At 31.4% G+C, this 26,805-nt stretch overlaps 2 protein-coding genes across 4 annotated transcripts in view; both read right to left on the bottom strand.

The window, feature by feature from the left end:
* The window catches only part of LOC127731245 (restin homolog), a 62,173-nt gene that overhangs the window by 14,385 nt on the left and 20,983 nt on the right, over window positions 1-26,805 (bottom strand). For 2 of the 3 annotated variants that reach the window (XM_052240267.1, XM_052240265.1), the window contains exons 1-3: window positions 6,145-6,267; window positions 2,856-2,963; window positions 1,138-1,427 (exon numbers count right to left, since the gene is read on the bottom strand). The exons of the other annotated variant lie outside the window; for it this stretch is intronic. In XM_052240267.1, the coding sequence (XP_052096227.1) occupies window positions 1,138-1,427; window positions 2,856-2,945 (380 nt within the window). In that variant the 5' untranslated portion in view covers window positions 2,946-2,963; window positions 6,145-6,267. Of the gene's footprint in view, window positions 1-1,137; window positions 1,428-2,855; window positions 2,964-6,144; window positions 6,268-26,805 lie in introns of those variants that run through there. 3 annotated transcript variants of the gene reach the window in all.
* The window catches only part of LOC127731244 (tropomyosin alpha-4 chain-like), a 92,606-nt gene continuing 86,403 nt past the window's right edge, over window positions 20,603-26,805 (bottom strand). The window contains exon 13 of the mRNA XM_052240264.1: window positions 20,603-25,972. The gene's annotated coding sequence lies outside the window, so the exon portion shown is untranslated. The remainder of the gene's footprint in view (window positions 25,973-26,805) is intronic.

The following is a 26,805-nucleotide window of genomic DNA, read 5'->3' as shown; positions in this document are numbered from 1 at the left end:
TTTTGAAAAAAAATAATTTAAACTAATAGTATTTGATCTACATTCATTTCAATATAAGTAAACAACCATTTATGGTTCCTTTCTTTGCGGGAACCCGTCCTCAAAGTTTTATTCTATATTTAAGAATTGAATGCTTCTTTTTGAAAATTCATTGGGGTGTAAAAGCGTTGACCGAAGTAGATTTTGTATGAAGCGCGGAAGCGCTTCATTTTAAAAATGTACGCACGGTCAACGCTTTTATAACCCTATGAATTTACCAAAGAAGCATTCAATACTTATAATTACATTTTTTCGCTATGATCATGAATAAATACGATTACTATCAAGTTGTTCTTTTATTTACCTGTGCATTTTATTGTGAAAACGTGTGTCATCATGTATGTTTCAATTCATGCAATTCATTTTGAAATGAAGAATGACGCGAGATTGCTGTTAGCCAATCAAAATAACGTATAATAATGAAACATACATCTAATGTTATTATTAGGAATTGAACCGTCAGTTTGGTTCGATTTTGTCAAAAAAGCTCAGAGACAGCTGGGTTGCAAGTCAATAATTTGACTTCATCTGTATCTGTTCCAATGTTAAGTATGTGACCCTATTAAATGACGTTTATATTATATTATTATCATTTAGACGGAAATTTATGTAAAAAAACCGTATGGTGTTTTAAGAAAAATCTATGGATTTGAAATCGGGGATACTAAGACAACTGTTAGAGCGATGTTTGCGGATTGTATGTGCTTTTTATACAAATATTCACCTATTTTGAAATAATTCAATAAACAAAATAAATGTAATCAATGCATTATTTATTCTATTTTGAGTTATAGTTCAACGAGCTATAGTTATTTAAATTTTACAAAAATCTGTGACATAGCCCATGTACTGTTAATTGGACTTAAGTGCAACTAGTTGCAGTTCTAATATTGTATATGCAAAAATGTTTGCATAACTATTGGTGCGACTTTCAAATGAAGACAAAAATTGAGTAGATTCTTGCAGATCTTTAAAACAAAACATACTTGTATTTTTTGTCCTTTTTCAATATCTAAAATTAAATGACACAATGACCTCAGCTTAAAATATGAAGCACATACAAAAGTGGCCAGATAAATATCATTTTACTTCTCTCACCTTTCTTTCAATCTTACAGTTTGCGTCTCTAGAGTGATGACCTCGCTTTGCAGTCTATCTACCGTCTGAATTTCCTCATAATACTCAGTTTTAAGTTTTTCAATTGCTTCACTGTATGACCTCCTTTCCACTTCAAGTTTACTCCATATTTTTGCATCACCCTTCACAACTTTGTTAATCATTATGGACAGAAAACGAGTGTTTAAGTCATACATTCGATCTTCCAAGGAACTTTTTGCAAATGCTGGTGTAAAATTAGCAACATGGGCAAAAACCCTTTCTTCGAAACTCTGAAACGGAATCCGGAAATTACAAACCATGTAGCTAAATCAAAGCAGATAACTATGCAAGATTCAAATTTTTCAATACAGATATGAAAAAATAGATACTTTACATCAAATATATCATAAGAAAACTTCAGTAATTTGATGCATATTAAGCGAAATTAAAACGCCTACTCGCAATCATCGCTGCTTACAACCAAATTTTGGAAAAAGTCAAAGGTTGATGAGTAATTCGGGGAATCATATCGACCAGATAGCTATAATACAAAACAATTGAAACCGAAGTATTTATATGCATATTTTGTGCATTTCGAGAATTTCTTTCTGATCAGTTTTACTCAGTTCTTTCCGGTCTCCTTTTGAAATTCATACATGTTTAATCCCGCCACATTCTGTATGTGCCTGTCCAAAATCAGGAGTCTGTAGTTCTGTGGTTGTCGTTTTCCATTCGTGTGATGTGTTTAAGCTTTTGAATTTGCCATTTGTTAAGGGACTTTCCGTTTTGAATTTTCCTTGTTCGGTATTTTTGTTATTTTTCTATTTTATTCATATGTATTTGTTTTCATAAATTGTTTTGTTATGAATTAGGCCGTTAGTTTTCTTAATTCAATTGCTTCATATTTTTCATGTCGGGGCCTTTTAAAGCCAGCTATATGGTATTGGTTTTTCTGATTGTTGAAGGCCGTATGATTGCCTTTAATTGGTTAGATTCATTCATTTGAACTTTGGTTGATAGTTGTCTCATTGGCACTCATACCACATTTCCGTATTTTCATATTCTCTCAATTTGTTTGTAAACGAGAGGGTATCAAAAACTGACCTATTTTGACAGGGTTTGTTTTACCTGCTTTTTTCAAGAAACAGTAAAAAAGTTGTAATTCTGTATTTATTTTGGAGATGTAACCTTATTAACTATATAGTTTCACAAATGTTATTTTGAATCAATACTGACCCATAATAATATGGGTTTGAACGAGCCTTTAAACGATCGAGGATTTTGTAATGAGGACTACCTAAACTGCACACATGCTTAATTACTCATTCAAAAAAAAAAAAATAAAAAAAAAATGATGTTTTATTTTATTTCTTCCCATTGTTTGACAATAGTTCATGCTCATTTTGCATTTTGTATGAAAGTGTTGCCTGTGCCACATTTTAATTGCTCACTTTTAGAATTAGACTTTTTGCTGACTTTCCGTTTTAAAGATGAAGTGTTTTTTGATCTTTGGACAAATAATATTGGTAAAATATTTTTTTTTCTTTTTAAGGATTTAAAAGAAAAACGGAAAAAACCAAAATTTGCTAAAGAAAACCTAGACAAAGGGACAATAGCCTTACCATTGACTAAACGCGAGATATCTGTAAGCACTCTTTTTTTTAAATGTGAATGAAGAGTTGAAATTTTCTCTTTAGGACGGAACATTAGATGCAAACCTCTAATTTATTTTCTTGGTAACTTGCACCATGGCATCCAAACCGACTCATCATCATTAACACCAAAAAACACAACAAATGCAGCTCCATCTTCTATATTGTTTTTTTCTTGGAAAAATAAATATGAAACAATTGGTTACATATATGAAGTTGGTACCAGTATTTATAGATATTTCTGAACTGCTCAATCATTTATGTTTATCTGATTTAAAAATATATATATATATTTAACTAGATATTTACAATAAACGTAATGCTAATATTAGTTTCAAGCTCATATTTCTAGTATACCATAATGCATTGTAATACGAACCCGTACATCTCGCAATGCTAAACCCAACGCCCTCTCCTCCAGCATAGAAAAACCTGCCGTACAAGATATATCTAACTAGATGAATATATTTCGATACACTAGTACAACCTATGAGTCATCCGTGTGTAGAGTAAAGATAAATCAGATAGATATCCATAATCTTGAAATATTGCATATTCAGTCATTTAAAACTAATAATTTACAAAGAGAACACATAATACAGGATGTTATAGGTGATGACATTAAGTATCATTTTATTCACTTTACCGTTTTTCCTTACTACTATGTTTTGGTCGAATGACTCTTGACCTGGCTCAATAGTTGTGCCTCCAGCTTTCGAGTTTTTCGGCTGTAGGCTGTAGCGTTCCTGATGCGATTCAGACACATGACGTTTATATTATATTGTTATCATTTTATTTACCCGTGTATTTGTACTTCGTCGGGAAAGAGTATATTTCATCATACTTTATTATTCTGATTGCACTACCAACAACAACAACAAAAAATTTGGCGTCTTTGTTCGGATGTTTTGTTCGGTACTTTTGTTATTTTACTTTTTTTTCAAATCATTAAATTATTTATCAATAGATATAAGAAGATGTTGTATGAGTGCCAATGAGACAACTCTCCGTCCAAGTCACAATACATGAATTAGTGCAAAATATTTAAGTTCGGTATCTAGAATCTACTCGTCTGCCGACTATGGATAACCGTTTGGTTTTATTCAATTTGAATCAAATTATATCGTATATTTCAAATGAAGTGTAAGGAGAATACGATTTAATATCTTAATCAATGTAGCGTCTTTGAAAGTAATTAAAGTGTTGTGGGCTACTGTGCAGAAGGGTTAATATTGGTCGAATAAAATATTTACATGTGTGTTTTTGTTTAAGTAAGTTGCAAATTGTAAATTAGCAGAAAACTTTATCTATCACATATATACTATTTTTACTTTAAATTTAGAAAGCGAATAGTTTTAAAATTCAATCAACCATACAATTACTAAGAATTATGTCATTACAGATATTTTAAATCAGAAAATCAAAAAGGTTTACTTGTATGCATATAGTTATCATAATTTGGTTTGACAAAGGATTAACCGATGTTTCATTCACTTTGATTGTGCGTGGAAAAACTTCCTTACAATTGATGTCCACATTACTAGGTAGGTATGTTTTTTTACACATCAGTTCTAAGAATTACAAACAAAAGGGTATTGTATCCCCTGTATAGCTATTAAACTATTTTCCTATACGCCTACTTGTTTTAACGAATTATTGAAGTTATTCTTATTCAGAAAAGGTGCATTACACGTCGTTTGAAATGACTGGTGGCATTAAACTGTTAAGCATTTTGATATCTTATATTATTACTATATAAATTGAAAATAGCAAGATTATTTACATTCAAAGGATATTAAACATGTAAAAAAGTATTCACAAAAGTATTGAACTCTAATGTAAATTTAAAAATGGTGAAAGTGATAAAACAGACAAAATCAAACGCTCGACTATATCAACCAAATGTAGATGTGTTCGTAACTACGACTTAAAAACATTATTGTAGAGATAACTATGATATGTTTTCTTAAATAACGAATAGGAGATAATTGAGATTTTGAAAGATTCTTGTTCAGGATTACAGAAATAAAACTTTACAACAGATTATCTGTTACAAAATGTTAATCCCGTGTTTTGATTTGTTTGTTATTTAGTGAGTCTTATCCCCGTAATAAACCTCGAAATGCGTGATGTATCAAATGCATATTGCACCGCGAGTAAATTATGACGTTGTGATTGGTTTAATGCTGTCACGTGTTGACCCCCTTTGGATCCGTATGGGGGTTAGTAAATTTCATATGGGGTTCAAAACGTCACGTCTATTGTTAATGGTGACGTCATCTATTGATGTTGCTGTATTTCATCGTATATTTTTCTACAAAACGCTGCAGGAAAAGTTCCGCGTGCAATAAATTCGTTATACGGTTCACTTCGGACCATAGAGAGTGAGTAAAATCCATAGGAGATTCGGCCTTCGACCTCGTCCCATATGGATTTTACTTACCCTCTATGGATCGGTAGGGGGTTAGAAGCGAACCACATAACTTATATTGTTTACAGAATGAAAGTTCGTAGTTTAAAACACAAATTTGGATAACATATCCTGATTTCAAAATTTATCCATAAAACTGGAAATGATAAAACCAAATTACATACGATAATGAAAAAGATTGTATTCAAAGATAACAGGCTTATCATTTATACGCCATACGCGCATTTCGTCTTTTCAAGACCCATGAGCAGCGATAAAAAAAAAATTACTGTTGGCAAGCACATTAGATATGGACATAAAAAGCATTCAAACCCCAAAAATCTTAAATAATTGCTTTGTATTTTACTTTTGCCACCAGTTCCTGCGTGAAGAAAAACTCAGTTATTCGAAACGATTTTCACATTGTGCGTCATAAAAATTTCGAAAATTGTTGGATCTATGATACAATATTTCAGCACCATCGTGTTGACTACTTAGCTGAAAATATCAGCGGGAAAAAAGTCCACTAGCATGGTTATAGAATTTGTAGATGGTCATAAAATATAACAGATTACAAAAAAAAACCATAGACTTACACTAAAAATCACGAATAATAACACCATAAATAACTATAAACTCGTCATAGTTACTAGGCTTTAAAAATGTTTGCAAGACATGCGTTTCGTCTACAAGAGGCTCATCAGTGATGCTCGAAAAACTTAAAAGAGTCAAATAAAGTACGAAGTTGAAGAGTTTTGAGGTCACAAAATTCTAAAAGATTTTGCCAAATACAGATAAAAAAACTTTTTTGGGTTAGAACATACTTAGTATTTTGAAAAGTTTTTCAAACAGTTAATCAATAATTACGACCAAATCAATGATAATTCATGTCTACGCAGAAGTGCTGACTATTATAATGAAATCTAGAATTAATCAAAAACTTACTTCGAGGTTTTCAGATGTAAAGTCCTTCCGATTATAAACGTACCATCTATATATACATGTGGTATATCAGATTTCCAAGAAAATGGGTTTTTACCGGTTACTATTCGTCCCCAATAGACAAAGACCGATAGGAACGTCGTTTCCCATTGATAGACAGGTGAATGCTTTGTTGTGTTCTTAGTATTACTAAGGTTCTAAAGGTACTCTTATTGTGCTGGTGTTTACTATAATCTAAGGCTAATTCAAACTTATTATTATTTGATCTAGCTTTATTTCCATGTCGTTTTACTCCTTTTTAAGCTAGTAATTGGTGGTTTTTAACATATTAGCATTTTAATTAGAAAAGCTGATTGTAACATTGGAATACGTGGCATACAAAAAAACATAGGTTGGTTGATTATAACAGTAAAAATCAAATACAATTTCTTGGTTTTTTTTTTCTCAAAACCACTTATAACTAGAAGATTTTATTCGTACAGATTAATCATACATGTTTTGATTTGATAATCCTTATTTATTCACTGACCTTTTTTACTATTTCATGCGGGTTTTTGAATAACAAAAATTGTCTACAAGAAAAGATCTACAAATAAGTCAACAAGGCCAAAATGGTCCGGCGACTCATTATAAAACCCGTGTTTGCGTGTATTTTTATTTCCCTTGAGATCTCTTTAACATAAAAAAAAGAAACTTTTTATGCAAAATAATCAGCAATAAAAGATTTAAAAATATGAATGAAACATTGCAATAATGGTCAAAAGTAACTGACCCGAAAGGACGATCGACTGCTTTAATGAGTTATTGTACTTAAATGCATTTTTATGCAATATCTTGCGGGTTGGCTTCTTTTTTTTTTAGGGGGGGGGGGGGTTAATATTTTGATATTCTATTTTATATTTAGCACATGGGATATCGTGACACTTATCTTAAACATAAGCTCACATAACATTTACCACATAATTATTAACTACATAAACAGGATGTTACGAACAAGCATGTAGGAACAACATTGATTGAACGAAGAATTTTTTAAATAGTTGTTTTAATCATAGAATCTAAAGCCTTTGACAATGCATTGAATATTATTTTTTGTTAGATGCAACAATATAGATAAATACATCTCTGATCTGGGAACCTAGATAAACTCATCAAGGATGTTTTAAGTTACATGACAGGTGAAAAGTCATTCAGTTGCAGATTATCTCACATTTTGTTTCATATATATCATAAATGGGTGTAAAAACATATTATCTTCAGGAGATATCAGAAAGAACAACTAAAACCGATATCACTTACGTTTTACGGTCACCATCACGAATAGACTATTTTCATATTACCGAACTTTGACTCCAAAATTTATAATTTTTCGAGAGATTATCTACTCTGTGGTAGAACATCATAGTCCGTTTATATATCCCATATTCAGGTGAGGTTGGTATATTGCTACTAAGGTGGGGGAAATTGATTATTTCAAAATTAAAATCGTCTGGTTTGTCATAGATTCTGGTACCGAGATGACCGCTTATGTCAAATTCAAGGTATAAGTCTAAAAATGAGGCGGAGGAAGGCGTGTCTGAAGTTTTTTTTAATTTTTCTAGTTCTAGGGGATATATTAAAGGATCCCAATCAGTAAAATTTGGATTGTTAATGGAAAGAACATCATCAATATATCGGAATGTGAGATTAAATGATCTGGCTTCTGTGATCTTCTTGTTTTTGACAAGTGTCTGCAGGAACTCCGACTCATACACTTCAAACCATTGAAAGTCTGAAATGGCCTATATTTGTACTCGACTGTACTGATTTTTACTCGACCAGTCTGAATTGGTCTGAAATTTACTTGATTATACTTGACTGTAGTCTGAACCATACTTAACAGTCTGAACTTGTACTCGACCAGTACTTAACCATTTTATTTGTGTCTGAGCCATGCTCGACCTAGTCTGAACCATACTCGACCTAGTCTGAACCATACTCGACCTAGTCTGAACCATACTTGACCAAGTCTTAACCAACCTAGACATATTTTTTATATCTATCTATTGTATTTCAACAATTTAGGAACTGTTTTTAACAGCTTTTTCCCCTGGCTAGAAATTTGAACAACAATTTGAAATTCAAAATGTATTCAATATGGCATTGAAACCAAAATTTCACAATAAACATAATATAAATTCAACACCATATTCATCAACACTTACATATATATATATATCACCTTTAAAATAAAAATAAAACAAGCTGATCCAATAATCTCAAAACTGAACTGTGACTAATATTTTCAATGTTATTCAAAATTTTTTGAATGTTTCAGATATATTTTATGGTTACTGGACAATTTTCACCATTTACTTAAGCCTTATGGTGTCGGTTGAGTTTAGTTAATAATGCAGTAAACATTTTTTTTATTAAAATATATTTAGAATAGTATATAAAGCAACTTAATAAATTTAAAAGATCACACCTTTGTTTTGTAAAACCAAGAATTTAATATAATCATGATAATAGAACTTCCGTAGCAATCCTTGATAACCATTTACAAAAGGAAATGTGTTCCAAAGTTGCAGAAAAAAATTATTTCAATTAAATTTAAATAACTTTTGTCAAAATTAAAGACATGGCATACAAGAAGAACTTTAATAAGGTTTGATTACCTCAGTACATGTGTGTTTTACAGGTAAAAAGAAAGCCCTATTTTTCTTAAACTCGTGTATTACTTATCTAGTGAATTCAAAAGGCCTTGCGATTTAAGTTTTACAGGATGTTGCAATTTTTACTGAATGTTAATTAGAAATTAATTCTCTCTGACCAGGTGTGATCTTTTTAATGAGTTTGCCCCAAGCAGGAGGTATTACTTTATACTTTACCACTAATCAGAATTTTTTTTTTATTTATTTCTTTAACTTTTTTATCCCTTTTTGATATATATTATATAATATATCCCAAATTATAATAAGAATAGATATATTTCTAATATAAGGTTAAACAATTTCAGTGATTTTTTGGCTGTTGTGAACTCATTAAAAAGATAATTATATAACTATTGTATGTAACCATAAAACCTATGTAGTTTTTCTTTAGGAATATAGGAAAATTAAGTTTAAAAAAAAAAAAAAAAACACATGCCAACCAAGAAGCACCTTAATAAGGTTTTATTACCCTCAGTAAAGGTGTGGTTTTTAGGTAAAAGAATCTTTTTTTTTAACAAAACTCTAAAACTTAAAATTAATATAATTAACTTATTATATAAGATAATTTGATTTAACTATCTCTATTTGATAAATCTGAGAATCAGGTAAGGATGTAAAAACCTGTTTTTATATATATCTTTATTTCATTGTGGCTGTTGTCATGTCAGAAAAAAAGAAATTAATTTTAACAGGTAAAATTAAAAAACAAAGTAGAGGTTATTTGGTCAAGTATGGTTCAGACTGGTCGAGTATTGTTCAGACCTTTAGTCGAGTATAGTTTAGACTGAAAAAATAGGTCGAGTACAGGTCAAGAATGGGTTAAGACTGTTTCAGACTGGTCGAGTAATAGTTCAGACTATTTTCAATGGCAAAGATAAGGGTCAAGTACAAATCAGTACGGTCGAGTATGGTTAAGACTGGGGTCGAGTAATGTGGAGTAAAATTCAGACCAATTCAGACTGGTCGAGTAAAAATCAGTACAGTCGAGTACAGATATAGGCCATTTCAGACTTTTACTGGTTTGTAGTGATATGAAAATAAGAAGAGATCGGAAAGGAGACCGATTTTGTGCCAGTAGCGTACTTCCATTTTTAACAATCTTTTTGTAAACTATACTTAAAATTAAAACACAACAATTGAAAAGAGTAACTTTAAATGAGGAGTTATAAGAATCCATTTCTATAAAGAAGTATTAACAAAATTTGTTTTTTTAAATTTCTATAATGAAGCTTGCCACAATATTCGTTTCTAATGTTATTTTTTTTTTATTAAAATTTTTATTTCAATCGATTTTTAAAGATTCGCGCCACTTTTCTGTGTAGACATATTTGTTTGTTTTATAGTGATTAAGATTGTAACACAATGTTGACTGCTGTAACCCTATTTTTGATATTTATACCTATTATGTCTGTTTGTTTTGTTCTCACATTGTTGTCAAAATAGTGGAGTTTTATGCGACTGTCATGCAGGTGAGAGGTTTGGCTAGCTATAAAACCAGGATTAATCTACCATTTTCTACGTGGGGAAATGCCTGTGCCTGGTCAGCAATTTGACAGTTGTTGTCCTTTCGTTTAATGTGTTTAAGCTTTTGATTTTGCCATTTTATTAGGAACTTTCCGTTTTGAATTTTGCTCGGGGTTTGGTATTTTTGTTATTATACTTTTTGGCAGTATATACTCAAGCGGTTTATTGGATTTACCTTCATCAGGAACGCTTTAACCTAAACATATGAATTCCAGGTATGTTTAATATCGGAATAATGTTAGGAGAGTTGCGACCAAACGGTCCTGAGGGAGTTGGAAACTCAGTGTCTAAAAACATTCTTAATTTATAGGATAATTGTTCGATCATTGATCACAATCTTCCAGATCATAGTAGATGCTATTATGTATTGAACTCTGATGAAGTATCATTGAGATAAGACATACATAAAAATGTAGGTCAAATCTCGATTTAAAAGGGTTGTTTTCGCTATAACCATATGTTACTTTTTTTTAATTGTAACAAAAAGTTAAATCACAAAAATACTGAACTCTGAGGAAAATTCAGAACGGAAAGTCCCTAATCAAATGACAAAATCAAAAGCACAAACACATCAAACGCATGGACAACAACTGTCATATTCCTGACTTGGTACAGGCATTTTCTTATGTAGAAAATGGTGGATTGAACCTGGTTTTATAGCTCTAAACCTCTCACTTGTATGACAGTCGCATCAAATTTCATTATATTGACAACGATGCGTGATTAAAACAAACAGACATAATAGGTAAAAATGTTAAAATAGGGGTAAAGCAGTCAACACCGTGTCACAATCTTAATCACAACAAAAACAAACAAATATTTAACAAAGAAACACAAAAAAGCATATATAGAAGCTGGTGATATCAATGAAAATTGTGTGATTTCTGAATTAAGACAACTGATCATAGATATTCAGAAAAAAAGACAAAGGTATTTATCCAATATTTTGTAACAGCAAAATTTATTTAAGCAAACATTGCTTAAGAAATTGAGAGCCTTAGTTTCTTAATAATTCCTTAATTTATAAACGGGTATATTTAGAATTATACAATATCTTCAGAATAATTTATCATAACTTTAATGATTAAGAAATCGATCAATAGCTTATGATTTTAAGAAGGAATATTAATCTTTTAGATATATACTAAAATTTATACGAGTATTCTTGTCAGTCGATAATGATTTCCTGTATCGTACGTACACCTGGGTTACTCAATCAGTACACCTACAACGGATTTATTGTAAAAATGTTGTTAAGCAGTCTGAGAAAATATATGATCTCGTGCAATGTCAAAATAAAAATAACCACAGGTTGTAAGACCATAAGTGTTAACACCTGGATAATAATACATGTTTCTAATGCAATAAACCATGAAACATCCGTTTTGTCTTTCTTACACAAAAACTGCTCCAACAGAGTCACAAGTTAAATGATTTTATAGTCTTAGATCTTTATATACCAGGCCATCGTTTCACAAAAAATCGTACGACAATCTTAGATCTTACGTCGGTCGTACGTCAAATCGCAAGTTTTTGACCGTTTCATAAACAATCGTAAGTAGAATTTTATCGTAAGTTTGATCGTAAACTTACGAGTGTTAACAGGCAGTCGTAAGTCAATCCGTAGTGATTTAACATGTGGCATTTGGTTGAAATCAACAACATCAAATTTTCTTACAGAAAATTAAGTTTCATTAGTTAATTAGAATACATGTATTCCTATTATTTTGTCCCAATCATAAGTAACTGAATTTGTTTTATTCCTGAAATAATCGTAAAACCATTTCTACATTTGAGTTTATTTTCATTTAAATTAAACGATCGAGCACCTTGTCCTTGCTTCCAAAAGTCCAAATAATTGACCATAAACACTTATAAGTGATTGAACTAGCACAGCACTATATAGCCAGGGATACATGTATGTGCTTTCAGTTTTAATAACTCATGAAGGGATACGTCGTGCATGCACATAACTCTGTACAAAATATTCTCACACAAGAAAATTAGAAACGTTATTTACTAGTTCTCAAATCTATGTCATACTATCACTCACGTTTTACACGGAGTTTATAAAGTTAACAATAAATATTTATGCATAGGCTATATTTGGCCATCATTCCCTATCTATTGTAGTCCTGTGGTTATACACTATTTCCGCGGTTGACGGTGCCCTTTATTGATTAGAATTTTTTCTAAATACATTACGATTATTTAAAACAAATAACAGTTTAGAAATTGAGAAAACAATAATTGAATACATGAATGTAATGGTATGAATCCATAGTTTCAATGTAAATACACCAGTTGCCATGCGCTCTATCAGGTTTGCGTTTTTTAAAAGGTATAAAATGTATGCTGCAATCCCGTACTCAATACCTGTTAGGTTCTTTCTGATTAAACACATTTCTATAATTCTAGTTTTAATTGAAAAGTATGATTATTCACTTTGCCATTATGTGATTGTTTTTGTTTATACCCATAAAATTTCATTTTCAAATTAAGAATGTTGTAGGTATGAAAATCCTATTTTTTTAAATCCTAAATCTTTTTTTTGTTTTTGTTTTTTGTTAAGGTGACGAGATTCTTATTTTCAAGCATTCAAGTGGACGGAAGGTAACATTGGAATTTCTCTATTGTTTTTTTAAATTCCCACCTTGATGAAAGAAAATAAAATCAAGTCCCCACTTTCAAAGACATAAAAATTCACCCCTCCTCATCAAGTTCTCAATACTAATTATTATTATTATTATTATTATTCACTCTTCAGGTACAAATGACCAGCCCCCAATCATCAAAATGAAGCAACTTGATAATTTACCAAGGCAGCCCCTAATTTCCCTCCCTGTAATTATATAGTAGCTATATAACAGCTGGAACTAATATTCATTTCGCTATTGTTGTATGTTTTCTGTTATTCAACATGATGTTCCTCTCGATTTATCCTTTTCACTGTTCCTATACATAAAAATATGGTTGTCTTTGTCAAAAATATTTTCGACAATTTCATTACAATTTTAAGACAGTCCCTACCATCGTCGATCATTGTACTTCTACGTATAAAAAACATATTGATGGGAACGTCAACAAATTACAAACAAAGATATTAACAAATAATCCCGTAAATGGTATCAAAATAGTTTGTTATATTACTTGGCAGGAAATTGTACAATGGCAAAATTTCATGCATACGGGAAAAATGTCAATTTTGCAAGGTATGTTGGCAAGTATAACTGCATTTCTTTAAAAGATGACATATTGGATAGGGCAAAAAATTTGCCTTGCATTCTGCCACCAACAGACCCATAATTATGTAATAACAAAGAATCTTTACCGTTCAGAGAGCGTGAAATTCGTATGCACTATGTGACGGGGCATCGTTTCCCATATTAAGCGGACATGACTGCGTATGTATACATCCAGCACATCCGAACTGACGACCACTTCAGCGAGGGATTTACTTCCTGACGAGAGAGGATCAGGCAGTACAATCTTTATCTACAACGGCAGTCAATTCATTGGGGGTTGAAAGACAAAACGTATATTAGTTCATATACGACAAATGTTACGACAGAAATGTAAAAGTATACTCCTCATGCAGGAAAAAAATCATTTTTGGACTCCACCTATAGCACGAGACAAAATGTGAAAATATCATTTAAAGAATTTAAATATGGCGTATATGTATGAGATTATGAAACAAATATAATGATGAACTATTTCTCCATAAATAAAGGCAACAGCAGTATACCGCTGTTCGAAACTCATAAATCGATAGAGATAAAAACAAATCCGGGTTACAAACTAAAACTGAGGGAAACGCATCAAATGTAAGAGGAGAACAACGACACAACAAAAACACAACATTAAAATGTAACACACACAGAAACGAACTATAATATAACAATGGCCATTTTCCTGACTTGTTACAAGACATTTTAAGAAAAAAATGGTGGGTTGAACCTGGTTTTGTGGCATGCCAAACCTCCCGCTTTTATGGCAACGTCAAACACAACACCAAAACGACAACATCACATGACAGGACCACAATACATAAACCATAAACCAAAGGATATATATCGTATTCCATAAGAGATTCTTGATGTTCGTTACGTTATATTGAGATTGATTTATTTGATGTTTGGAGCCACTTTTATTACTCTGTGCGAATCAAGGTCAATTGAGGTCAAAATACAGCCACGAGCAGTCTTGAAAGGCTCAGAGTGAACATTTTAGTTGAACTACTTAAACAACTCGTCCATCTAGGCCCCTATTACGTTCCAAAATTTCTTGAATACTACGAGATTTTGTGTATCTTTGACATTTTCCTTCGAGTTTAATTCGAAAAAATAGTATGCACTTAAGTTTGTGTAAAACTTAAAAAGTACATGTCCTATTCGCCTTTATCACCCCCACCCCATTATATATCTTGCTACAAACAGAATACCGTCTCCATTCTCAATTTTATATAAAATAAATACAAGAGTGCCACGATTTCCCGACGGTTACAACACGAAAAATTAAATGAAAATTGCGACGGGTCTAAAAAAGACCCTTATCGCCACTTGTCCTTTAGGATTGACCAAGATTTTAATTGACAGGTTTTCTTTTTACAATAAAATGTCAGTTAAAGCGTGTGTTAGGTTAAATTTTGGGTTTAAGTTACTTTGAGATCACATCAAAATGAAACTCATGATGCAGAGAACTATTTAACAAAATATGCAAATTTAACATGGATATGTATAGTGCGAATGGAGGATTGGTGTTCTATGGACACATATTCATGCACCATTTCTTGTAAATGCATCGATTTATTTATTTCACATTAATGATAAGCAACAAACTGCTGACTGGTCCTGTAATTAAAAAAAAAGATATACAGGGTCTGAATGGAGTTTATAGAATAGAGAATATAAGGGGCTAACATTACAGAAAATGGATTAAGAAAAGAAAGAATCGAGAAAAATAGGTCAGAATAATAAGGACAGAGAATAATGTACAGAATTAGGAATAATGTGCAAAATTAAAAAAATAAAAAAAAAATAAAACAGATGAGAAGGAAATCCCGCGACGACCCTTTTATATTCTTGATATCTCTTTTTATAGTTACATTGAATTACGGCCATATCACAATCGTAAAGTAATTAAGGCAAACGGGTGTGCATCAGCGGAAGTTAAGATTCGCCCTCTACAGATACACAAATTAAAAAAATCAATTAACATGACTCGAATGAATAAAAATTCTTGGAAAACTACAACCCCCAGATACAAAACAAATTAATAAAAAATACGTAGACATTTAGGGACTTATCATTTTTTTACCTGGGAGGGGGAGGGACTGGTCAAAATGTAGGGGGATCAAGTTTTCTCTGTAAGTGGAAAAGGGGGTTCAATTTTTTTTTATAAATTTAAAGTGGGGGGATCATTTTTTTGGATCATAAATAAGTAGTTTACATATTTCAAGGGGGTTCAAAATATATTTTAAGTAAAGAAAGTTTTACCACCATTTACCAAATTTATGTTCTGTATATGTAACTAAAAAAATCAAGTTGACTGACAGTGCAGGATCCAGGGGAGGGTTCTGGGGGGTTGGAACCCCCCTTATTTCTGACGATCAATGCTTTTGAATGAGGACATATAGTTGGAACCCCCCTTTAGCCTGGGTTAGGACCCCCCACACACTTTTTATAAATGGCTGGATCCGCCTCTGACTGATCACACATTAACATAACCCTCAGGACCTAAAAGCTTAACATTTATTTAGTTTAAATAGTATTTTCTTCAAATAAATTGAATTGGATTGAGCAACAGGCATAGCCTATGTAAACCCTCTCTTAACAGTTATAGAGTCAAACAAATCAGACTTATCTGAAGATTTAATTTCCTCATCTCCTGTACCTTGCATTTCAAGAGCTTCATAAGTGTCTAATTCTGCTTGATTTTGATTTTCATCTGATTTTTCAAGCGCATTGAAATTTTGCATGGAAGATTGATTTTTTTATTGTAAAAATTCTTCACCATCTCAACTGCTTCCGTTTTAAAATAATCCAACGCAGAGGTTTCTAAGATGATAAAAACCACTAATGTACCTCTTTGTTTTCATATAAGATCCCTATTGGTCCATTTATACCTCTAATGCCTCCAAATTTTTACTTTTTAGGTTAATAAATCAAAATTTTGGGGTTACTATCACACATTATGTATATGTTAGATATGTGACAATAAATGAGTAATTGAAATGTTCAAGCTGTGTTAACTATCCGTTATAAAAGTTTATCGACTCCATGGTCATTGGAGGTTTCAATAAGGCCTAACCTATATCTTGTGTTTACTCAGAGTTCAAGAGAGGAACATATGATAGATCCTTTTAGTAAATAATGTGTTGTTACTGTTTCAAAAAACGTTTACTTTTTAATGTATATTTTTTTTACAGAATTACTTTGGAACAATGTTTCTTTTATAGAACAATATAGGAAATAATATAAATAAATAAAAAATGCTTTACCAAACACTGAGTATGGCTTGCTCATTTATCAAATTTTATGGAAGAGCCCTACTTCTAGGCAATTTTCCCTCTAATATGTTTTTGGGACTCAATCCACTGAAAATATTTCATGTTTGAAATATTTTCATAAAAATAGCATGAAACTTAAGTGTTTTGAATGTTAAAATTTTTGCATCTTAAATAGAGGGGGATCACATTTTTGGGGAAATCTGTGTAAGGGGGGATCAAAATAAATAGTGAAATATTATGGGGGATCAAGAAAATTTTACATGTTTGATTTCAAAATGACTAGCCACCACCCCCCCCCCCCCCCTCCCCCACATCCCAGGTAAAAAATGATAAGTCCCTTATGCTTTAATTTTTTTTGTTTTTCTGATGACCATATTTTTGGATGACACAGTAGCAAATGCATAACATTAGAATAGATGAAATGAAAATATGCAGATACTTTTTACATGTACAAGTCTTAATGTTGTCTTGTCAGTAGGTTCCTCTTTTAAAAAAGCCTAGACATGCATCAGAATCACAAGGCTTAACAAATTTTATACCAGTTCATTTATTATTAAACATTTGAAGATACGTATAATTTCGTGTTAACCATTTAGAAATTCATATTGATTTGGATTCAAGAAATGTCGAAGTCCTAATGAATTTGTCTGTTTTTTTATGACTTCATCGTTCTTTAACAATAGCAAAAACAGACGCTCGGCTTGAAAAAAAAACACCACCAGCCATTTTTTTCTAATAAAACCAAAGCCAAAAAAACATCTTTAAACTAGACGGGATACTTACCATGTTTACCTCACAAAACCTATTTACCATACAAACAAACCATTTCAAACTACGATGATATGAATTTTGTTCCTGGTTTTGAAAGAACGATTCTTTTTTTAGACATGAACGCGGCTGTCAAAGAAAGCACCCATTTTTCATTGTAATCGTAAGTTTACGTTACGTTTACGTTACGTTTACAATCACCTTTGTGAAACACTCGTAGGTAAAATCTTTGTGAAACGCTAGCCAGAACAGTCGTCTAATCAGTATTTTTACCGATTGTGTCCTATTTCGGTTTTCTGGTTAGAATCGTTTTACATTTGTCATTTCGGGGCCTTTTATAGCTGACTATGCGGTATGGGCTTAGCACATTGTTGAAGGCCGTATGGTGAACTATAGTTGTTAATTTTTGTGTCATTTTGGTCTCTGGCGGAGAGTTGTCACATTGGCAATCATACCACATCTTCTTTTTTATATATACAAGGAGATACGTATTCTGTCTGTGCAACCGGCATCGCTCCTTTTGAAATTTCATGCTATTCCTACAGTTTTGTTTGTTACCTTGATTTGACTTTTTAATCGATTTATGATATTTGAACATCGATAATCTACAGTAGTTCTTCTTTTCATCCTTTACACTAGTATCCTAAACTTTAAGACAGATAGACAGAATTAATCCAACTTTGTTCATTAGAAAAAAAGTACTACAACATTTGTTGTTTTTAGAAGGGAGCAATCATTTTTAGTAAGAATAAAACAATTCTGATTCAAATAAAAGAAATAAATTTCTATGAAACTGACATCATTATAATGTTTGACAAAATATTGTTTGGAAAAAGTGTTTTTCAACAAACAATAGTGATTACAAAGAGAAAAAAACTGTGTTTTCTTCTAGGCGACTTATTCTATGTTTCTATGATACAGACTTCACACAGAAGCATCCCAGGAAAAATGAAAAGAAGCTAGCAATTACGTTCCGTTACATAGAGGATGTCCTCTAACCAATTTATGCAAAATTATTAAAATAATAGGTGAATATTTTGAACGCATATATTCCGTGGTACTTAAAATAAAGGTAACCACTGAAACATAAAATCTGCCTTATATATTAACTTATATCTAGAAATAGATGATGACGTTTGGCTGAAAACAAACTTTAAAACAAAAATGATGGTTTTAGATTCCTAATTGTTAAATTTCCATCTTTATGTAGTAAATTCCCAACAGCGCCTGCATAAGTAGTATATATCTCCCAGTTGATATATTATATCCAAGAGCTTGCGTTTCCAATCGTGATTTCATTGATAGACTGTTTACAATAAAGCTATTGATCCATGGGTTCCAAGTGGCAAAGTGAAGTCATTCGTTCGAAAATTTTACAGACAACATCATGAGTTGGTTGACCGTTAATGTAATATCTGTGTAGATGACTACTGACATGTTCCAATTGTAGTAACGAAAATACCGTCCTCCTTTTTTGTTATTGTGACTCCAAAAAATGGGATAACTCTTCAATAAGATGATGCCAATGAGACACTCTTCACCAGAAACCAAAGGACATAGAAGTTAGCAACTAAAAGTCACCATACAGCCTTCAACAATGATTTAGACTTGTACCTACCATGAGCTACACGACAAGACCCCTATGTAAAACTAAATATTATCTTTCCGGAGAACCTGTGATCATCCTCGCTTGTCTATGGGTTTGTGTTGCTCAACATAGTTTTTTTATGTAAGTTTTTTTTAGAACGTTGTTGTCCTTCCTTCGTTTATTGTTTTTGACATGATTTTGTAATTTTGTCTTCGACATATTCGTTTTGAATATTGCTATCGTTTCTACCGCGCCATTTTTTAGTTATCTTGTGGATATGTAACTTATTTTACTAATATTATTGAAGATTTTATTATTTAGTAAGAAGTTTCATCGATATCACCGTAACTGTAATTAATAAGATCATTTGATGTAATTATGTTTAGCTATATGATTGGATAAAGTTAAACTAGAGTGTTTGGATGTTTTATATTGACAGATTACATACTTATTAGAATCCCAATCATTTCTTCGTGTTTTGCTAAAATTGTTTAAAAATTTAAGGTAAAGAAATTTCAACGAAATGTATTGCTACTTTATATGATTTCTCAGATCACCTGACTAGAGATCCTAGTGTGATTTTGGCCCCACATCCATCTTTCGTCGTTTACAAATTACGACAGGACATATCGAATCTATATCAAACCTGACATGGATTATCATTGGTATTGTCATATTAATAAATTAACTGTTTACAAAACTTTGAATTGTGTACTTATGATACTCTGCACCCAGAATATATTATCTTAGCTGTATTTGGCAGAACTTTTCGGAGTTTTTGTCCCAAATTACTCTTCAACTTCGTACTTTATTTTGACTTCAACTTTTGGTGTTTTTAATCCGAGCTTCACACATGTGTCTTTTGTAGACGAAACGCGCGTCTGTCAGTTTCTCTTCGACTTATGACATTTCTGTGAATTGTTTTTCCTCTCTCAAGAAATTCTGATACTCAGTTGATTTGGTTTGAAAAAATATATAATCTGAACAGGAGGACCAATCCTTAACTGAAATGTCAAATCCTAACAAAACTACAGGCTATGTGACATCCATCAATCTGAATAAGCCACAAATTGCCACTAAAAAGGCAGTATCTGGTATCACACATCCAGTCTGATCTGGTTCATCTGGTTGTATTCACCTTATAATACTGCTATAAAAATTTGTTTTGAATGCATGACATTTATTTTCATATTCAATCATTTTCCCACCATTTAACTGTAAAAAAAAATCTTTTGTAAACCTCGGCCGAAGAAACCGTCAAGGGATTGCGGTTACAGCTTTTGGGTGGGGCATTTTCAAAATAAAACAGCTGTATGTTGTGCAAATAAAATCGTCATTTCCAATTGGGAAAATGGCAATGATCAAATCATTTATAAAATCAAATCAAATCATTTATTCTCATCTATATCTAATCCGAATAATACATATATTAAACGCATGACCGACATTAAAAAGCTTCTTTTTTTAATATGAATAACTAACCAGATAAAGTTAGAAGAGACATTGTAACATTGCAAATTACATGTTGTTTCACTCTTTCTTTTTAAAAAACAAGTATTAAATTGGACTAAAAATAGCATGATTGATTGATTGATTGACTCTACTTTTGGATATGATGTGGTGGCCAGTTTTTATTTTATTCTTCAATAATTTATAGAAAGTAAAATATTTAATTTATGCCGTCATTATAAATTTATCTTTAAATCCCCCAAAAGGTCAAAGGATCTGTGTAACATTTGGAATAATAAAAGTTCAAACATGAAATAGGTGAACAATTGGTATATAATTATCGATACAAAATGTAATTGAGAGAATACACATATTTTGCGATTATATATTACAAAACATTCTAAACGACTCAGTACAGAATAATATATAGAGTTTAAGCAAAGCCCAATGACACACATAATTGTAGTTTTTGATGTTTTTTAGTCGAAACATACTACATATATAATTTGGTTTTATCCATGCATATCAAATAAGATGGGTAAACATTTACCCTTGGAAAATATAGAAATAAAACTAATGCTTGAGACTTATTTTGTTTTATTTGAAAAAAAAATTAATATGATAAAAATTATACAAGGAACCAAATATAAAAATTAGAAAATGTGGTATGGTAGCTAATCAGACAAACATTGACCAGGGACTAAATAATTAAAATATAAGCAACTATAGGTAAATTTTCGGTCTTCAATAGAAATACGTATACAGTAAGCTATACATAAGGACTCTAAATATCAGCACAACAATGTTAAATCTGCAAATTTGCGGAAGCAAATTTTTGTTCTTCCCTTGCCGGGATTCGAACTCAACGTTATTGGGATATCGAGATAACACCGCCTGCACTGTGTCCAGCGCTCTATACCACTCGACCACCTAGACGGACTTAAAAATTCAGGTTTCGGTGGCCTAGTGTTACCTTTCCTCGTCAGTAGAATCTAGAGTTGTAACATAGTACATGATATATTAGGCAAGAAGATGGAATTGATTGAAGATTAGCTAAATTATCTATCGTAAAGGATCGTTAGATACAGTCACAGAAATAATTATTAAGTACGTCTAAACAAGTGACAACGCTACGACAGATTAATATATATATATATATATATATATATATATATATAGCAACACTCGACAACTACTGATAGTTCGTCTTACGAAATTATAAATCTATAGAAGCAAATTATATCAGGAACAAATCAATATAACTACCATGAAAATAATTTGGAAAAAAAAAATCCTTATAAAATATCATTATATTAGGGCCTAAATTCTTTTACTATCAATAAGTATAATGCACTTTATATATGTTAGCGGCAATAAGAAATTATGCATTAAGGTGAAATCCAAGGCAATAAGCTAACGTCTAGGCATTAAGTTATTGCCTGAAATTTTCAGGCATTAAGCTTATTTCCTGAAATTTGATGATGATTATTCAACCTATTGCCAATCATCATATCAAGCAATAAGTTAACGTTGTGATTTTTGTTTATCTTCAAAATACCTGTGCAGTCGGTGAAATATTCTTGATGCATAATATTTTTAAAATTATATTCCAAAAATTAGTATAAACCTTTTTAAAAACATCTTAAATTTTCATTATTTTTTGTATTCATAACAGAACTAATTTTTTTTTTGTATTACTCTTCAGTGGTCGAGCCGGTTTGAGCTGGTCAAAATTAGTCAACTTTAGATATGAAATTTTGCCAGTCATATCATCTTTCAATCTGTTTTATTGGATATGAAGATATTTCTTAAATACCCTTCTTATCTTTTCACTTCTTAATCTTGATTAATAAAATTGAGAATGGAAATGGGGAATATGTCAAAGACACAACAACCAGACCAAAGAGCAGAAAAAAGCCGAAGGCCACTAACGAGTCTTCAACACAGCGAGAAAATCCTGCACCCGGAGGCAGTTCACTAGTTCAGTAAAAATGGACTTCATACTAAACTCCAAAACATATAAATGAACTAAAATTAAAAAAACGTACAAGACTAATAAAGGCCAGAGGCTCTTTACTTGGGACAGGCGCAACAATGCGGCGGGTTTAAACATGTTTTGTGAGATCTCAACCCTCCCTCTATACCTCTAGTCAATGTAGAATAAACAAACACACATCAATACGCACAGTAAAACTCAATTTAAAAGAAGTCAGAGTCCGATGTCAGAATAGGTAACAAAAGAAACTAAGCAAAATGACAATGATACACACATTAACAAAGGACTACTAGCAGTTACTGACATGCTAGCTCCAGACTTCAATTAAACTGATTGATAGATTATGTCTTCATCATATGAAAATCAAGCACAATCCCTCCCGTTAGGGGTTTAGTATCATACCATCATAAAATATATGAGAAGAACATAACCCGTATCATGCCAACAACTGGTTTTAGAACAAATGTGTTATTTCCGATGTAAAGACCCTATGAGTGAATCAATATTAATACCAAATAAAGGCAACAGTAGTATACCGCTGTTCGAAATTCATAAATCGATTGAGAAAAAAACAAATCCGGGTTACAAACTAAAACTGAGGGAAACACATCAAATATAAGAAGAGAACTACGACACAACAGAAACACAACATAAAAATGTAAAACACACAGAAACGAACTATAATATAACAATGGCCATTTTCCTGACTTGGTACAGGACATTTTAAGAAAAAAATGGTGGGTTGAACCTGGTTTTGTGGCTAGCCAAACCTCCCGCTTTTATGACAATGTTAAATATAACATTAAAATGACAACATTACATGACAGGACTACAATACAAAAAATTGGGAGAACATATAGGACAGAGAATATAGGACAAAAATATGCCATCTTCAATGACCTGACAACAGTATCGTAACTATATCCCTTCTGAATAAGTCTGTTTAAAGGTTTGGTTAGCTTTTGAGGTGAATGCCGACTTTTTTGTGCTTTGTAAAGAATATTACAATAAAAGATTGGATGTGAAATACCTGAACGTATAATAGCAACTGCAAATTTCTTGAATCTTTGCGGAATATAAATTTAAGTCAGCGAAAAAAAAAAGATCATAAACATAATGCAAAAGTACAATGATAACTAGTATTTTGCAAAGATTGAACTTTCGAAATCAGAAAATAATGCAGCTATAGACTATTAAAATTTGAAATGGTATGACATTTTACCAAAGGATGTTTGAAAGACTTTATTGTAACTAAAGTATATTCTAGTATGACGTGCTTCTTTTGCTTTGTAAACAACACCGTGATAAAATCTCTATATATCAATACTTAGCGCAGACTCAGAGAAGTCAATAAAAATGGCTGTTACAATATGCCTCCCACGTAAATCCACATGTATCGTCACCTATGTGCAAACGCTATGTCGATTTCGCTGTGTAAAACATTGCAATTAAAAAAATTACTACAGAACCTTAATTCGTATTATGATGCTTAACAAAAACAAATAATGCATTACAGCTCGGAAAAATGTACAAAATCAAAATAAAATAAAATTCCGCGAAATTTCATTTTTGTTTTTGGCGCATTAAAGTGATTTCAAAACATGACGTCATACGAATGAAAACGCCAAAGCTAAAGGTTTTTCCGTTGTGTTTACCCTCCAAATTCAGATAATATTGCATTAAATGGAGTTTTGAGGTAGGTAGTGTTTTATTTTCTATTCTGTTGCATTATTCGCACATTTACTGATTTTAGTAAGTCAACACGACGGCACCTTAGTTACGAAATGTCAACTGTGGATTTGACGATAGCTTACGAGAAAATAAATGTAAATTAGAAATGGCAAATGTTTACGTTGAAAAGTAAAAGAATTAAACACATTTTTTCTAGCAGTTATTTAGGAAATAATGCATATAAGCTATAGATTTATTAGAATTTTTTAACTTTATCAAATAGGGGGTAACATAGCACAGCCACACATACGCCATACCCACCATCGCTTCAGTTTTTAAATGACCGTATATGTCCTATTAGAATCGAAACAATTCATGGAAGCCATAGACTTGTTGTAAATTTACACATGGCCTGGGCCGTGTTAATTTCCTACAAATCTATGGCTTCCATGAATTATTTCTTAAATAGAATGATTAGGGAAATTCCAAAGTATATGTTTTTCTAGAAGAACTGTATGGTATTTAGGGAAAAAACACATAAAAATATGTCAAAGTAGATTATTATTATTATAGAGCGTAGTAGTAAACAACCTCAAAATAGCTTTGCAAACATTTTCCGTGATTCTATTGTACTATTTCTTCAATTTTGTGAAAATTGTAACATGATAAAATGTCCATAGGGAAGGGAGTAGTTGTAAAACCCGTTTCATCCATAGAGTTTTAAGTAGCTGACGGGTTGATTTAATCATGTTGATCGATTTCCAATCAAAGTAAGATGGAACTATATTTAAGAGGTTTATTCAAATAGTGTTAACGTCAATATTTTACTTATGATTTTATGTCATGTAATTGACACCCAAACTTCAGTTCTTCTTATTTCATTATGTACCATATGTATTTTAACTTTGAATACATTTATTTTTATTTACTCTCATTTTCATTTAAGGCATTAGCATTAATGCCTGGACATAATTTTCAGGATTTCCGGTTAAATCCTAGGATTTAAGATTAATGCCTAACATCATTTAGGCAATATATGTAATGCCTAGGCCTAAGCTTATTGCCTAGGATTTAATCTTAATGCATAATTTCACTTATTGCTGCTAACATATATACCAACAGCCCAGTTGTCAGCAAATAGATCTTTTTTTACATATTTTTATATATTCGATCATTACTGAGCATTGTCTTTTGTAGACGAAACGCTCGTCTGGCGTACACAATATTACGTCTGGTGGTATCTATGATCAGCATCATCGTAATACATAATGATTATCGTATATTCGGTTCACTGACTACAATGTGTTGATTTAACATTGAAATTTGTATATGTGATTGATAAAAATAAGAGTTATAATCTTAATTGGAAATTATTGATGTTATTACACAAATTAGGTATTAAATGTGGAATATACCCATGTATGGATAATCGGAAAACATTCATCAATGAAAATCAGTGTTTAAAAAATCAGTCAAACTGTTTGCGTTTATGTGCACAAAGATATATCATAATAATAATTTGAAAACTTTGAAAAAAGGGGGGAGATTAAAAATATAAAAAAAAAAAAATAGACTGATAACATGTCTCCATCGGTTTTTTTCATGTCTGTAATTTGTTGATCTAGGCTTTCCTGAAAAATACAAAAAAAAAACAAGGCTGATTTGGTCTGAATTTTTAATATAAATCCTTACACTATTTATATATACCAATAGTTATTTTGTATTTTCAATGCATTCTGATATCATGTTTGAAAAAAAAAATTCCAAAGTATTAATCTAAAAGACACACAATTCGCTCTGATATATGTTGGCAAATACACAAAACAAAACCAAGAACACGTGAGTTTGCAATATCCGTAATCCAATAATGATATTTCGTTAGTATCGTTGCATAAATATTTAAATTTAGTCAGAATAAATAAATCCTCTGTATTCTCTGTGAATATTTTTATATCTTTAACGAATCCGTAACATAAATGCGACAACAATATTTCATTCATTGATACATGATCGAAAACTTTTGCTGCTTTTCGGGTTTTTGTGCCGAAGTTTACAGATTGTGACCTTGATAAACAATCAACACATACTCATGGAGTATTTGAAAAAAATAAGTGAGAAGTTACAGCGATGTTCATTTGTTTTTAATTTTATTATACTGTTCATGCGTTCCAATAAGTCGGTTAGAATTTACCAAAACAGTTATCTAATGATTTGGCATAATCAATTTTTTCTTTCAGAATTTATTGTTAATTCTTCTTTAGCTTATCTTTAATACATCATGTGCATTATCTTTCATTACGGTTTTCAGTTAGCATTTGCGACGAGAGATGTCATCATTAAAGTCACTGCATACGAAATAATTATCGGCACATTAGAGTGCGAGAAGACAATATTCAATAGCAGTACATTTTTGAACATTTGGATAAAATGAAGAATGTTCTTTAAAAAAAAATGTTTATGAACA

The sequence above is a fragment of the Mytilus californianus genome, unplaced genomic scaffold (genome assembly GCF_021869535.1).
Source record: "Mytilus californianus isolate M0D057914Y unplaced genomic scaffold, xbMytCali1.0.p SCAF_2, whole genome shotgun sequence".
Taxonomy (NCBI): Eukaryota; Metazoa; Mollusca; class Bivalvia; order Mytilida; family Mytilidae; genus Mytilus; species Mytilus californianus.
Note: the sequence above shows the minus strand (reverse complement) of the source record. Positions and strands in the feature narration are given on the sequence as shown.